Source organism: Antechinus flavipes, chromosome 6, assembly GCF_016432865.1.
Source record: "Antechinus flavipes isolate AdamAnt ecotype Samford, QLD, Australia chromosome 6, AdamAnt_v2, whole genome shotgun sequence".
In the NCBI taxonomy this organism is placed as follows: domain Eukaryota; kingdom Metazoa; phylum Chordata; class Mammalia; order Dasyuromorphia; family Dasyuridae; genus Antechinus; species Antechinus flavipes.
Window position 1 is genome coordinate 264,281,961 of NC_067403.1, and position 16,393 is coordinate 264,298,353.

The 16,393-nt window shown below is 47.8% G+C and overlaps 1 protein-coding gene and 2 non-coding genes across 3 annotated transcripts; 1 reads left to right on the forward strand and 2 right to left on the reverse strand.

The window, feature by feature from the left end:
- Positions 1-252: 252 nt before the first annotated feature.
- Positions 253-1,197, reverse strand: LOC127541740 (olfactory receptor 12D1-like). Its single transcript, XM_051966960.1, has one exon. The coding sequence runs from the start codon at positions 1,195-1,197 to the stop codon at positions 253-255; it is 945 nt and encodes a 314-aa protein (XP_051822920.1).
- A 7,668-nt stretch (positions 1,198-8,865) lies between these two features.
- Positions 8,866-8,938, reverse strand: TRNAR-ACG (transfer RNA arginine (anticodon ACG)). The gene has a single exon. It is a non-coding gene; the product is annotated as a tRNA-Arg (tRNA).
- A 1,130-nt stretch (positions 8,939-10,068) lies between these two features.
- Positions 10,069-10,179, forward strand: TRNAL-CAA (transfer RNA leucine (anticodon CAA)). The gene is made up of 2 exons: positions 10,069-10,106; positions 10,134-10,179. It is a non-coding gene; the product is annotated as a tRNA-Leu (tRNA).
- The last annotated feature ends 6,214 nt before the right edge of the window (positions 10,180-16,393 follow it).

Consider the following 16,393-nt stretch of genomic DNA (forward strand, 5'->3'; position numbering starts at 1 on the left):
GCACTTCACAGATGAGAAAACTGAGGCAAACCAGGTGAAGTGACTTGTCACCCGGCTAGTGTCTCCCCTGCACCTTCTAGCTGCGGATCACCAAGTCCCGGCTCCTGGGTTCGGGGCACTGTGCTGGATCCCGAGAGCCCAAAACAGAGACCCCTCAGAATTGCCTGGTAGAGAGTGGATGGCCTCGTCCAGCCACCTGGTCGACCTGCTCAGGCAGGTTCCGGACAGCCGGCCGCCCTGGGTGCTGTCTCGTCAGTCCCCCTGGCTCCCCAGCCTGCGGCCCACAGCCCGTCTGATCGCGGCCTTGACCTCTTTGTTTCGGAGCGTGTAAATGAGCGGGTTGAGAAGCGGCGTGACGGCGGTGTAGAGCACGGCCACCACGCGGTCCTGGGACAGGGTGTGGCGGGAGCGCGGGCGCAGGTACATGAAGCCGGCGCAGCCGTAGTGGATGACCACCACGGTCAGGTGTGCGGCGCACGTGGAGAAGGCTTTCCGACGGCCCTCCGGAGAGTGGATGCGCAGCACGGCGGAGACGATGAGCACGTAGGAGAGCGAGGTCAGGGAGAAGCAGCCCAGCACCAGGAAGCCAGTGACGGCGAAGAGCAGGACCTCGTTGGCGTGGACGTCCGAGCAGGCCAGCTTCAGCAGGGGCGCGATGTCGCAGAAGAAGTGCTGGACGCGCCGGCCTCGGCAGAAGGCCACCCGGCTCATCATGAGCACGTGCAGCAGCGAGTGGAAGAAGCCCACGGCCCAGATGAGGCCGGTGAGCGCCAGGCAGAGGCGCCGGGTCATCAGCAGCGGGTACCGCAGCGGGCTGAAGATGGCGAGGTAGCGATCGAAGCCCATGAGCGTGAGCAGCATGGCCTCTGTGCTGCCCAGGAAGTGGAAGAAAAACATCTGCGCCAGGCAGCCCCGGCGGGAGATGGCCTGCCCCTGCACCAGGAAGTGGGCGAACATCTTGGGCACGGTGGTGGAGGAGTAGAAGATGTCGATGAAAGACAGGATGCTGATGAAGAAGTACATGGGCGTGTGCAGCGGGGGCTCAGTCCAGATCACCAGCATGATGCCCACATTGCCCAGCACGTTGGCCAAGTAGATGAGCAGGAAGAGCACAAACAGCCAGTTCTGCAGATCCTCTGAGTCTGAGAGCCCCAGGAGGAAGAACTCGGTCCCCAGCGTCTCGTTGCCCTCCTCCATCTCTCTAAGCCCACGAGTGCCGGTGATTCTGTGAGGTTGGAAAGATCACAATGCAAGGGGTCCAGCACTGGGGCTGCCCCAGCTCTGCCCTCTGTCTCCTTTTCCTTCAAAGGAGGGGCTGACCTCGATGATGCTCTGGTTCTCTCTCAGGTCTACTCTCACCCTTCATTTCAATCATCTTCCAGTTCTCTCCCAGCTCTATTCTCACCCTTCATTTCAATCTTCCTTCAGTTCTCTCACAGCTCTATTCTCACCCTTCATTTCAATCATCTTCCAGTTCTCTCGCAGCTCTATTCTCACCCTTCATTTCAATCATCTTCCAATTCTCTCCCAGCTCTATTCTCACCCTTCATTTCAATCTTCCTTCAGTTCTCTCACAGCTCTCCTCTCACCCTTCATTTCAGTGATCTTCCAGTTCTCTCCTAGCTCTACTCTTGCCCTTCATTTCTTTGAGTCACTCTTGCTATAATCTCCTAAACTTTCTCCACAAAGCCTTGCCCCATCTTTATTTTAAGCTGCCTACTGAGAATCTTACCTTTTTCTGGAAGTTTCCTGATTTGTCTGAAGTAGCAGTGATTATTCCCTTTGAGAGTTTCCCTCACTTTGTGCAAAGGAAACCAGTAAACTGCACTGGGCACAAATATTGTTCCACCATTGTGACCAGCCCAGTCCATGAAAGTCCACCCTCTCATCTTTAAGAGGAATCATTTGCTGAAGCAGATTTCTATCCCTTTCATCTTTTAATCCTATTTGTCATTATTAAGAGGGCACAAACTCAGTCTGATAACTTAGTATTGATTTATCGTCATTATTGAGGGCACAAACTCAGTCTGATAAGTTAGTATTGATTTATTGTCATTATTAAGAGGGCACAAACTCAGTCTGATAACTTAGTATTGATTTATCGTCATTATTAAGAGGGCACAAACTCAGTCTGATAACTTAGTATTGATTTATCATCATTATTAAGAGGGCACAAACTCAGTCTGATAACTTAGTATTGATTTATCGTCATTATTAAGAGGGCACAAACTCAGTCTGATAACTTAGTATTGATATATCGTCATTATTAAGAGGGCACAAACTCAGTCTGATAACTATTGATTTATCGGCATTATTAAGAGGGCAAAAACTCAGTCTGATAACTTAGTATTGATTTATCTCCTTTTCAAGTGCACGACTCACTGTCTAAAATGTGTAGTTAGGTTAAGATTCCCCACTAGATAAGATTCCCAAAGGGTCTGAAGGCCTGAAAAATCTCAAAGTGAACTCAGGAAAGTAAGATTTCCTAGAGACAAAGGTAAAGTCTCAGACTGGAGTTAAAGAATCCATTTTCAAACCCAAAGCGGGCAAGATTTGGGTAGAAGGAAGTTTGCTTGAGATAGATTTGGAGGTCTTTGGGCTTGGCAAGGTTGGGATGAGATAACCAAGAAGGGAAGAGGATCTTGGGTTGCCTTGATAGAGCTCTAGCTTTTGGGCAAAGGAAGGGAAGGAAGACAGGTTCTTTAGCCTCCCTTGACCCCAATCAAACCATATGTGATGCGTTCATTTCTGGGGATGACAGTTTTGGAAGGGCTTAGCACAATGGAATACTCAAGGACTTTGAATCCATGTTCTGTGAGTGACAGGAACTGGGATATTTAGCCCAGAAAAAGGGAAAGTAAAGAAAGCATGATGGCTACCTTCAAGTCCTTGAAAGGTATCTTGTGGAAGAGGGATTACCTTTGTTTGTTTGGGCCCTTGGAAAAGGGATGAGAGCTGCAAGGCAGCTGATCTCTGACTGAGTGAGCTTCCCCAGAGCAGAGTGACTGCCTCTAAAGGCTGGGGGTTCCCTCTCATATTAGAGCAGGAAGGGAAAGAGGCTTCTTCAGTTGGGGGTGCAGGTAAAAGATGGGTCAGCTGTTTTCATAGACAGAATAGGAACACCAGAAGGGTCCTCAGAAACCACCAATTCTTCCCAGACCCAAAGGAAGATCTGATTTCCCATCTCCCCTACAAGCAGCCATCCCATTCTCTGAGGAAACCTCCAGCAAGAGGAAAGGTGGCACACTGTGCACTGGGATACCTTGAAGGATCAAAAGTGTGCTACTTGGAAACGTCTCCCTGTTACTGCTGAATCATTCCTCTGGGGCCAAGCAGAAAGATTCTGAGCTTTCCTCATGAGATGCCCCGATACCCACATCTCCCTTGAATCTTCCCTTCCTTAGGCCAAATACCCCAATAGAAATGTGTCATAAACTTGAATCCCTTCACCCTCTGGGTACTCTCTGGCTTCTCACTGTCCTGTTCAAAATTTGGTAGCCAGGAGCTGCTAAAATTTTCTGGTTGTATCTGAACAGGAAAGGAAGGAAATATCCTCTTCCTAACCCTTCCCAGCCTGATAGCATTGAGCAGCATTGTGATGTAGCATAAGGAAGGACGGTCTCCAGTTAGGCATCCCCCATTGGTCTAGACAGCATTCTGTGTCCAGCCAGCGGCTGATCTGTGTTAGTAGAGTAAGTTCCTCTTTACCAGTGAAATAAAAAAAAATGCATTTGCTTTCTTGGGTTCTGTGTATTGAGCTTGCAGGTCCCTAAGCTCCTCAAGTCTTTTTCACCTCAACTGGCTAACCTGTCTCAACTGCCTTGTATTTGTGAAACTGATTTTTTGGACCCAAGGGTAAAGCACTTTTACCTTTACCTTTTGGGCAAAGGAAGGGAGGGAAGACAGGTTCCTTAGCCTCCCTTGACCCCAGTTAAGTACTTCTTTACCTTTAGCCCTATGAAATGTCATTGTATTCTATTAGATTTAATCTCGATGGAAGGAAACATTTCCTGAGTTAGAGCTAACAGAGGTTGGTGGGTAGATGGGTAAAGGAGGAGGTAGAGGGTCCTTTCTTCCTTGTGGCTTTGTCATTTTCCATCTCATCTTACTCTGGATGACTCCATTTGGGATTTTCTTGGCTAAGGTACTGGAGGACATTGCCATGTCCTTCTCCAGCTCATTTAACTGATGAGGAAACTGAGGAAAACAGGGTGAAATGACTTGTCCAGAATCATGCAACTAAGAAGCATCTGAGTCTCAAGAAGGGGAGTCTTCCTGACTCCAGGACTTTGTGCACTGTGCTCCCCCCCAATAGCTACTCTCCTTCTTCTGCACAGCTTGGAGGTTCAGGAGTCCTCTTGCCTATGAGAAGCCTTTCCTGTTCTCTCCCTAATCCTCCTCATATTTTGTTTTAAAGGATGTATGTGTGTGTGTGTGTGAGAGATGGGGTGTGATGGGGCTTCCGCTCAGGGCCAGCAGAGAGCTTTCCTTTGGAGAACGTGAGTACCTAGGAGAGGTCCTGAGCCGTAAGCCTACCTCAGTCCCATGGGCACCGTAGGGTAGCTCGGCTGGGCTTCTGGGGAGGAATAGGCTGCGTATACCTCTACACACAATGAGGCTTTGGATGCAGAGAGATGACTGTCCATGGGGACAAAAAGATGAGCTCCCTTGGAGAGCCAGGGGGCACGTTGTCTTCTGTCTTGTGTCCCCTGGACACGCCGGGGCTGGAGGATGATGTCAGGGCTCTGGTGGAAGAGGGAGGTGGCTCATTGGATGGTCTCAAGGTCACTTACCATCGATCCCTTCCCAATCTTGTTGGACCTTCACTTCCATATCGATTCCCCACTCCTGTTGTGGTCTTATTTATGATTCAGTCAGACTGCCCCTCAAGCCATTCCCTCTTTGTTCTCCTTGCATTTCCTAGGGTGTTCCCCTCCCCCTTGACATGCAATGTACTTTGTTCCCACTGCCCCTTCTTAGAATTCAGGTGGACTCAGGGGCCTCTTTCTACAAGGAGCCTTCCCTGGGCTCCTCAATTGTTGGTCTGCTCCCATCTCAATGACCTGAATGCACCTTGCGTCCTCCCCCCTTCTGTCTCTGAGACCCAACATCTGGCTCCTTTCACAGAGTCTTGTACATCTCAGGTGCTTAATTGATGTTTATTGTAAAGGACTGAACTGTCCCCTCACCTCCTTGGGAATCACCCCTGGGTCTTGGATTCATGTGTGATCTCTGCCACTTCCGGCAGCTCTTGACATCCAAGGACCTTTCCTAGTTTTTTGAGGAAAAGGGTCGTGTGTACTGAGGACAGTGCTGGGCTCCAGAAGAGCCTCAGGACATTATAGATCTCAGCCTGAGACCTATGTCAAGGACCAGGAAGGGCGTGATCACAATGAGCTCCTCAAAGGGCCAGATCACTTCTCTGCAGGGACAGGGATTGGTGAGAAGTGTCGGGAGTCAGTCCCACACTATCCCGAGGAATGCCCACCAGTCCTGTGGGCTTGTGGGCAGCTGGCACAGCTCCATTTTACAGGTACAGAAACTAAGGTTTCAAGAAAGGGGCCAACCTGGCTAAGGTTGTCCAGTAAAGTGAATGGAAGTCATCTTACAATGCTTCCATTCTGAGCGTTGTTCATGGAGCAGACTATTAGCTAAGAGAGACCACGAGCCTTGGTGAGGATTTCTATTGAAGTCCCCCCCAATTCTCAAGTCCGTGGTTCTGTGCTCCTGTGCTGGGAACCCAGGTCCTTAACCTCTTGCTCTAAAGACCATTAGGGAAAGAGTGAATGAACACTGGTGACAAAAGGGATCCTAGAGATCCAATCCGCTTTTCCCATTTTACTGATGGTGAAAGAGACGTCCAGTGAGGAGAAAAAGACTTTGAAACCCCACAGCTTGCTGGGGGGGGCACTAATGATTAAGAGGGAGCTTTTGGGGAGTCAGAGGCCTGCTCTCCTATGACCATATGCTGAATTCTGACCCTAACACCTCACAGTTGAAACAAAGCTAACGCAAAACTTAGCGAGCTAAGAGCCCGGCAGGTGACTTTGTTGGGCTCCAGAGGCTGGGTTCTACAGGCAAAATGCAACTGGTGCTTCGGTCCAGTTAAGGTGCTTGGGGCTGGAGCAGAGGATTGGGGACTGAGAGTGTTCATGGTCCCAGGAGGCCTCCCTCACCCTCCTGGTTCCTCATCCCTTAGACCTGGCCATCATGGGCTTCGTGAAAAGGAAGATACTAGTTGTCTAAAAGCTGAGGAGGCATTGAGAAGCTGGATATCAATCTTACAGGGCTGCAATGGAGGTGATTCTTGCATGGAGCGGGACGATGGAAAGGGTGACCACACCCAACGTGGCAATAGAATCTTAGAGCTGGGGAGGGTCTCAAAACCTAGCTTCTCGTATAGAAGAATAAACTGAAGTCCCCATGTGTCACATGGAGAGTTTGGGTAAAGCTTTCTGGCGTTTCTACAAAGCCTGAGTGTTGGTGGCTGCTGGTGAAGCTGGGCTCTTCAGTCAGCATGGGAGAGCTGTCCCTACCTCCCTCCCATCCCCCGGAGGATTAGGCACTTCTTCCTGGGTCTAAGCTTTTCCATAAGTTCTTTAAGACCTGGGGCTTTGAGGGAACAGATCTGATGGATCAGGACTTACCTATTTCTGTCTATCTGGTCATGTGTGTGGATCTAGGGCTGGAAAGGCAGAGACAGAAGATGGAGCTTCCTTTCACCTCAGCCTGAGCTCTGAGGACCCCCAGACTGGGGTTCTGGATGGGGACATATGAAGGAGGAGTTGCTTGGGGGAAGGAGATCAGGGATTTCCCTGGGGAAGTGGGGCGATTGTTTGCCAGAGAAAAACTTCTAGGGAGCTATTCTCTGTGGAGTCTGCTCCAGTGGGGAGAGGGACAATTAGGCTCTACAGAAAGCCTCAGACACCATTTCTCCAGGGAAGCCTCCCCAATGAGCCCCTGGGCATTAGAGGGAGCATCTGCAAAATCAGGCTCTCAGATGGGCAAGGACAGCCCTGCTCCCCTCTCTTGGGAGGTGATGGTGGAACTGAGCTTCCATTTCTAACTCCTGACTCTAAGCTTAGTTTTGCCACAAGGTCACAGGCCTTTGCGCAGACCTTTCATGGTCTCTGTGTTCACCGACTCACCTAGTGGGATGGGGGTGGGTGGGAGGTGACCCCCACACTGATGGTTGGGACACGGTGCTTCTTTCACATGCCCAGACACTTCACGCCTTGCTGAGACTGGGGTGGTGGACCCCATGCTGGGTGCTGGCTAGAAGCTGAGAAATCCCCAACAGGTCTTTGCAGAATCCCCTAACTTGGGGGACTGGAAACCGTACAGGTTCCATTCCCACCGGAGCCTAAGTAGGACAGCCTTCTACAACACTGCCCCCAAGGGGTCATCCCACTTCCCTTGAATTCAAGTGGCAGGGAGGTGGGTGCCTCCACTTAGCTTCTGGGTTCAGGAAGGTCTCCCTTTCCATCAGCCATCGCTAGGACTGGGGACAAGGCCCTGACTGTATCTGAGGTTAGACATCTCTCCCCACCGTCCTCCTATCCGTCCCAGCATGGCAGGACATCCTGTCACCTTATCCACATGGTTGCTGCCTTTAGCGTGTGCCCTGATCGATTGCTCTTTCCCAAATGTGCCACTAAGAGCAGAGGACCCCACCCCCACCCCCAAGATGTGATGTGAGCAGCGTACAGATAGGTCATCTGCCTGTTCTCTGCTTTGCAAACGAAGAAACTGAGTTCAAGAGAGAGAGCCAAGGAGCCAGAGCAGTTGTGAACCCAAGCCCTCATGCTGAAGCTTTTCTACCCATCATCCTTTGCCTTGGGTGCTCCATTATGTAGGATTTGTTTGTTTAAGCTTTTTTTCTTTTGCTTCTGGGATGCTTGAAAACAATTTAAATGTCAGTTTAACTGCTTCCTAAAATGTCAGTTCTATCCCACATGGAGCACTTTCCAGTTATGACTCCCCCATTCTAGACTCACCTTGTTGAGCCCAAGTGCAAGACTCCATTTATCCCTACTCAATTCCGCCTTAATTTTGACCCTTAGTTCTAGTCTCTTGAAATCTCTGTGAACACAGATCCAGTCTTTGCTCCTTCTCGTGTGGTGACAGCAATCAGTCTGCTAAGCGCCCCCGGAGTCCCCAAGGGTTAGGGTTATTTAGCTATTCTTCCAGAGCCTAGGGACGGCCCTTTCACCCGGAGGGCTCTAGCCTAGACTCAGAGCTCCTTCCATTCCGGCTTAACAAGGATAGTTCGGCTGCCCTGGTCCTGGTCAGACCACAGCTGGAGGGCGGGCTTCGAGCACCCTAGTTTGGAGGTCACCACCAATGGGGTAGTTGACCTCTGGGTTTGGAAATCATTTTCTAGCAGATAAATCAGAATTGTGGAGAGCAAAGTACGAATTTTACTTCTTCCTCCCCATCCTACTCCCGCTAGAAGTAGAAGAAATGGGTGGAAGCTAGCAGGAAGGCAAGTCTGTCTGTGTCTCCGCCCCCTCCCGCTCTCTCAGTCTCAGAATCTCTCCCTCTCCCCCCTCCTCGCCTCCCCCTTTCCATACTCCCCGTCCCCCCCCCCCCGTTCTCCCCGCCCCCCGCCACCCCCTCCCCCGGCCCGGTTTCTCTGTCAGTCCCTCCGGCTTCCAAGCCGTTTCCAGAGCACACGAGGGATTTCGTCCCGGCCGCATTCTCCGCGAAGTACGCGAGGCCGGGGGCGTCCGGGGAGCCCAGAACCTGCCGAGGAGCAGGAGCTCAGTAAAAGCGGGACCAACTGGCTGTTGTCGCCAGCAGCGCTTGCCCCTGAAGGAATACAAAAATAAAATTTAAAAGTGGGAAGGAAGAAGCCCGCACAGCCGAGCCAGCCAGGAGTCGAACCTGGAATCTCCTGATCCGTAGTCAGGTGCGTTCTCCATTGCGCCACTGGCCCAGCACGCCGCCTTCTCTCCGCCAGGGGGCTCCTGGCCCTGAAGGCTCGGCCTCTGGGCTCAGCGGCTCTCCCGGCCCCACGCCTGGACCCAAGTTCTCGCCCCCCTCTGAGGCTCTAGGGGGCCCATTCCGGGCCCGCGCTTCCCGGGCCAATCCAGGGATTGCCCTGCCCGGAGGCTGCAGGGATCGGAACCGCGCACTCTCTCCCTGGGCCCCCGCTCCGGCCAGTCCCTCCATCCCCTCCTTAATAGACTTCTCCGGGGCCTCTCTCGGGGCAACGACGATCCCCGGGCCACTCGAATTATGACTCTAGTGGGTCTTGCCTGGCCTCCGGCTCCGAGATGCCCGCGGAGCACACGCCCGGGGCGTCGTCGGTCCGCCAGGCCCAGTCCACTCTCTCTGCGTCTGCGGACCGTCCACCTCGAAACCCGATTTCGGGTCCTTCTCCTACCCCGGCCCAAGGGAGACAGACAGGAGGAGGGATTGGTACAGGCGGGGCTCCAGCCTCCGCAGCCCAGCCCGCCGTGAACCCCGGCCGGAGCTGTCCGGCTGTCAGGCTGCCCGGAGAGCCGGTGCCTGAGGGCCAAGCCCCGCACGCCTATCCCTTGGAACGCAGCCCAAACCGGCTCCTGCCACGGCCCCGAGGGACTCCCCAGCAACGCGCCGACCTGAACCTCACAAAAGTCCAGCCAGTTGCGGGGCCCGGCTAGAGAAGGCATCCATGGCCCTACAGGTCACCCCGTCAAATGTTCCCACACCCTCGACCCCACCGGAACAAAGAGGGGTATTGGGGGGACCGTGTCTGCCCCGGTCCTTGTCTGGAGCAATCTCCCCCACACATTCACAAATTCCTTCTCACGCCGCATGGCGCTCCGCACACAGAATAGAAACTGTTTTTTTTTTTTTTGCAATCCCCTGCTTACTGGCTTGGCACACAGTAGGTGCCTAATAAGTACTGGGGGTTCAGCAAGAGGGACCACTGGCGGGAGAATGTCAGCGGTAGCTTCGGAGCAAAAGCTTGATGGAATCAGGAGCTGGAGGTGGGCGCAGGGCTGGGGGAGGGAGGAAGAAAGCGTGCTCGGGTTGCTTACATCTAGAAAGAGAGGCTGGGAAGGAAGCAGAACACCAGCTGTCAGGATGGCCGAGGGGTCTAAGGCGCCAGACTCAAGCGAGAGCTTGCTTCGCACAGCGGAGTATTCTGGTCTCCGTATGGAGGCGTGGGTTCGAATCCCACTCCTGACAGATTGCATTTTTGGCTCTGGATCGGAACGGGATATCAGCCCTCCTTTCTGGTACGGCCCCCACCAGCCCTTTCTTGCTTGGCCCCACCCACCACCAGCCGGGTTGTCCCCTCGCAGTCCTCCGCCTTCCTGCGCGCGAGCCCCCTTGCAGCGCGCTCCCCCTGAGGCGGCTTCTCCCTACCCGACTCCGGCCTATGCGCACACCCCCTCCTCTCGGAGATACTGCAGCCCTCTTCCAGACCCTGGCCCACCCTCACTCCTTTCGGCCCCCCAGCCTCAATTTCTATCGGTCCTCAGAAGCGTTTTCTAATGCGGGTGGGCAGATCGCACCCACGTGCCGGCTCCCCATGGGCTCACGCATCTCTTGGCTCCAGGTGGCGCCAGAGGTCAAGCTTGTTGGGAGGGGCAGGGGATGGGGCGGGGGCAGAGCGGGTGCTGGTAAGACGGAAGAGTGCGGCGGGGCTTAGAGCCAAAGGTAGGTCTCTGTTCAAAATGACGCTCCTTCTCAAACTCTGTTTCCTGCCAGCTCGGGAGGGCTCGGCGCATGCCCAAAGCGTAGATTTCGGTTTTCTAGATTACCCTGGCTAAAGATGGGGTCTGACTCTATGTTCGGAGCTTCCTGTGCTTCGTTACTTTCGAGGTTCGTTTTTAGCGGGGTTTCCTCCCCTTGTGGGTGTCTTGTCCCTCTTTGGCGACGCTGGAAATCCTAGTCGTTCAATCGTAGTGACCCCCGGACCCTCAAATGAACTCCGGCCCCTTTTAGCCTTCACTATCTCCCAAAGTCTGTCCAAGTTCACGTTCATTGATTACCTGTCTCATCTGCCACTCCCTTTTGTCTTCTACTATTGTCTTATTGTCAGCAGCGCTTCCCAATGCCCGCGTGACTTCGTCCCCTTGGCTGTCTGGCTCTAGATCATTGTTAACGCCACCAAGTTGTTAAGCTCTTGTGTAGTTCTCTGGTATATTCTTGACGTCTTTTAAAAATCTCTGCTTCTGTTAAGTCCCCACCATCTTGGGTTTTTTGTTTTTGTTTTTGTTTTTGTTTTTTTTTTGTTGAGGCAATTGGGGGTCATACAGGTAGGTGTTAAGTGTCTGAGGGCTGATTTGAACTCAGGTCCTCCCGACTTCAGGGCTGGTACTCCATCCACCTAGCTGCCCCCATTTTGGTCTTTTATCATGCTTATTAATTTCCCTTGACGTCTCTGTTTCGATAACCAATATCTGGCAATAAAAAAAAAGAAAGAAAAGAAAAGAAAGGAAGGAAGAAAGGAAGGAAGGAAGGAAGGAAGGAAGGAAGGAAGGAAGGAAGGAAGGAAGAAGGAAGGAAGGAAGGAAGGAAGGAAGGAAGGAAGGAAGGAAGGAAGGAAGGAAGGAAGGAAGGAAGGAAGGAAGGAAGGAAGAAAGAAAGAAAAAGAAACTTCAGGGCTTGAATTGTGGGAAGATGGCAAAAAAACTTCCTGGCTCTCCCAAATTCTCCCTGACTCCAGATAAGGTAAGATGATGCCTCAAAATGAATTCCAGAGGAGAGTAGTTGTCCAGCTTAAGACAACTTGGGAAGTTGTTAGAAAAGGCCTGACCTCCTGGGTGATCTCCTCCGGCCACCTCCTAATCCACTTAGTTGGTTCAGCCACCTTAGCACGCTTGTCCATCAGCATCGCACTGTCATCAATCACATTCATCCTCCTTCTCACAGTCCTAGAACTGGCCGTAGCTATGTCTTCACATTACTAGTAAGCCTGTGTCTGGCTCTGGACACTGAGTCAACAAGCAGCCAGCCCTGAGGGCAGCTTTGGGCTTTGATTGAGAAGGACCTAGGGTGCGGTTGTCCAGAGCTGTGTGAACTCTGCTGCCTGTGAGCACTTGAAGGAGAGCAGAGTCCACAAAGGCTTCTTGAGACTTGCAGCTGCCTGACTGACTGCAGGTTGTACTTGGGCCCTGGCTGGTCAGGGGTGGAGTTGTAAGTGGGAGGAGCAGCGACCACACTTGGCCATGAATCATCATACATTGGAAGAAGCAAAAAGTCCAAGACTCTTCAGATAGAATCCTGTAAACAGCAGCACAGAAAACCTGAAGCCTGATTATCCCCCATGCATTGGGCAGAACTGATAAAGAAAGCAGTCAAGAAAGAAACTGTTTTACAAAAGAGCAAATAACAGAGAAAGTGGTGATAGAGAAGATCAGGGATCAGGCTCAGGAAAAAAACGAAGTCAAAACAACTACTTGTAAAGCTTTAAAGAAAAATGTAAAATGGTCACAAGTCTAAAAAGAACTTTTAGAAGAATTTAAATAGGACTTTAAAAATCAAATAAGAGACATTGAGGAAAAATTGGGGAAAGAAATCGGTAGTACAAGAAAATCAACAAAAGAAAGCCATCACTTTGAAAAGGAGATCCAAAAACTTATTGAAGAAAACAAGTGGTCAAGGGAAAGCGAATGCCTTCATAAGACACCAAGGGAAAAAAAATCAAAAGAATGACATCAAACTTCAAGAAATTATTAAGAAAAACTGCTCTATGATTTTAGAACTAGAGAGAAAAATAGCCATGAAAAAATTCATGGATCATGGCCTGAAAGAGATCCCAAAATTAAACTCACCCAGGAACATTATACTTAAGTTTCAAGGCTCAATATTTTTTCCAAGGAGAAAACATCACAAGCAACTAAAAAGAAACAAGTTAAATGTTGTGGAGTGACAGTTTGACACAGGATTGAATAGTTCTTACATTAAAAGACCAAAGGGTATGGAATAATTCAAAAGAACAAAGGAGCTGGGTTTGCAACCAAGAAAAACCTACCCAGCAAAGCTGAGTATAATCCTGCAAAGTAAAAAATTCATACTTAATAAATTTGCTCACTTTCTGGTGTTCTTGAGGGAAAAAAATTATAATTGAACAGAAAATTTCACCTACAAGAATCAGGAGAAAGAAAAAAAAAGTAAATATGAAGAACTATAAAGGATTAATAAGGTTGAACTGTTTATTTCTTATATGGGAAAATATTATTTGTAACTCTTAAGAATCATTATTAGCATAGTTCCAAAGTAGAAGGGTACAAGAGCATACATAAAAAAGATGGCTTGAATTTGAATGGGTGGGATTATGACTATTATATTCTAAAAAATAAAATTGGGTCCAGAAAGGTAAAATGGAGCAAATTATCTCATTTAATGATAATGAATATATATTCATTTTAAATGAATATAATGAATAAATGAAAGAATTGTAGTGAAGAGAAGGAAGGGATGAAGGGCAGACAAGGTGGGAATTTTATTCTCATCAGAACTGGGTCAAAGAGTGAATAACATAGATTGAGTTGGATATAAAAATAATATACTTATAGAGAAATAGAAGGGCAAAGGGATAGGATAAAGGAGGGATTCTCAGAAGAGTATATAGACTAGAAAGGCAGTAGACACAAGGAACTTAGGTTTCTGAGAATGGATAGGTAAGAAAAGAGAAGAATAAATAGTGGGAAAAAATAGCAGTGATGATCCCCGGGCCACTCCCTCCATGCTATTTTTTTCCTTCCTAAACAAGATTTAATTAAAAGAGATAAACAGGAAAACCACATTACTGATATTATCAATATATGTATGGACCAAATACTATAATATCCAAATATATAAAGGAAAACATAAATTACAGGTGGAAATAGAAAAGGTATAGTAGTGGGAAACTTCAACCATCTCTCAGAAATAGATAAAATCTAACACAAAGAAGAAAGAAGTCAAGGTTATTAACTGATTTTTTGATAAGATAGATATGATAGCTATATGGAGAGAAGGGATTGGGAATAGAAAAGAATATGCCTTCTTGAGAAAAAAGCAGTGCATAGCCCTTTACCAAAAATATATAAGATCATAAAACTTTATAATTAAATGCAGAAAAACAGAAATATTAAATGCATCCTTTCCAGATCATAATGTATACTAGACATTCAAGTTAAAAGCTAGTTGAAGCAATCATTTTTAGCAAAGTAGCAAAATGTAAAATAAACCAATACAAATCATCAGCATTTCTATTTATCACATACAAAATCCTGCAAGAAGAGGAAATAAGAACTATATCATTTAAAATAACCACAGGCACTATAAAATACCTGTGAGTATATTTAAGACAAGCTTGGGAACTATATGATCATAATTATAAAACACTTTTTTATACAAATAAAATCAGATTTAAATAAATAAATATACATTGTTCCTGTATGGATAGAGCCATTATAATGTATGGATAGAATATTTTATGAATAAACAAGAGACAGAGCAGTGTGAGATGTAAAATGGATAATTCTGAACACATTAAAATAAAAAGGTTTTGTACAAATAAAACCATTGTCGCCAAAAGAAGCAGCAAAATAAAAATTGAGAGAAGAAATGACAGCTGGCTTCATAGATAATAATTTATATATATTTTGAATGTATAATGAACTAAGATTTATGAAAATGAATCATTCTTCCATTGATAAGTGGGCAAAGGGTATGAACAGCAAGTTTTTGGAAGAAGAAATCAAACACATATGGTCTTATTAAAAAAAAAACTCTTAAGTATATTATTGCTCTATAAAAAATGAATAAGCTGATTATAGAAAGGCCTGAAAGATTTACATGAATTGATGGTCAGACAAACATTGTACACAGTAACAGAAGAATGGGTGATGATCAACTGTGAAAGACTCTGTTCTTCTCAGTAGGTCAGTAAAGCAATCCCAATAGATTTTAGACTAAAAATGCCATCTGCATCCAGAAAAAGAACTAAAGAGAGTGAATGTATATGAACACAAGCTATGATCACTTCTTTTTTCTGTTTTGTTTTTTTTTTTTAAATCTCTCCCATGGTTTTTCTGTTTTGCACTGATTTTTCTTTCCGAACATAATTCATAAAACAATGTGTATTAAAAAATAAATTTAAAAAATTAATCACTGATGAGAGAAATGCAAATTATCAGATTGATTAAAATTATTGAATATGGAAATGGAAAGTTGGAGGGAATATGGAAAAATTGAAATACTAATACAGTGTTTGTGGAACTGTGAACTGATTCAACCATTTTAGAGAGCAATCTGAATTATTTCCAAAGTTATAACACTCTGTATACCCCTTGACTCAGCAATATCATTATTAGGTTTGTTTCCCAAAGTGATTGAGAAAAAGGAAAAGAACCTATATGTTCTAAAAAACTATATGTAATATATGTAATTGGGAAATACTTTTGAAAGTAAATAAAATATATTAAAAGAAAGGAAAAAAGAAACAATATGAAAATTCAAAGGAAAATTAGAGATAAAATCCTAAGAAACTCTGAAATACAAACAGGATTAAAAAGAAATGAAAGGTAAACACAAGGACGCAATTGGAAAGAATTTTATAAAGATAAAGGCTGCATTCGCATGGAGTTGGGTAGATACCTTCACTTAAAGGTCCTTAAAAAACCGTGCTGTCAGCATGGTTCATAGAAGGACCCTAATTTGAGGGTGTTTTTTTTTTGGGGGGGGGAGACACACACACACACACACACACGCAGAGAATGAGAATGTATGCAAGTTCGGGGAAGGGGTAGAAACTGGGAGGAATTCCTCCTTTCCTCCCTTCCTTCCTTCCTCCCCTCCCTTCCTCCCTCCCTCCCTCCCTCCCTTCCTCCTTTCTTCCTTTCCTCCCTCCCTCCCTTCCTCCTTCCTTCCTTCCTTCCTTCCTTCCTTCCCTTTTTTTTTTTTTTTTTTTGAAGAGAATGAGAGATGGGGACAACGGGCTGGTTCCCTAAAAAAACCAAAACTAATGAACCCCACATCTCACCGACGACTGCCCCCCCCCCCACAACTCCCCTATTCCCAATCACCCATAGTGATGGGTTGTGGGAACCTGAAAGAGGTTCCTTCTGCTTTTGGCCCCTAGTCCCTAGAATGTCCAATAGGTGTCCACATTCGATCCAGAATCCGATATAAAAACCTATTGGATTTGAGTTTCCTGGGATAGCTTCTCTCGTCCCCATGGCAATGGAGGAGCCAACTGTCCATTGGTCCGTTGGATGACATCAGAATTCGCGAGACCGAAAGGGGGAGGCAGAAAGGTAAAGACCATTGCGGGCTGGGTAAGATTCCGGCTCCGGCGATGGGAGAGCCGGCTTCAGAAGGGGCCAAGGGTAGTGCAGAGGACCTCTGGCCAAATTTGTTGATCTTGCAGACTGAGGGAAGCCAGCTGGGTCAAAAAACCTTCACC

Coding starts and splice junctions, on each gene's coding strand:
- LOC127541740 (XM_051966960.1), bottom strand. CDS start 1,197: ATGGAGGAGGGCAACGAGACGCTGGGGACCGAGTTCTTCCTCCTGGGG.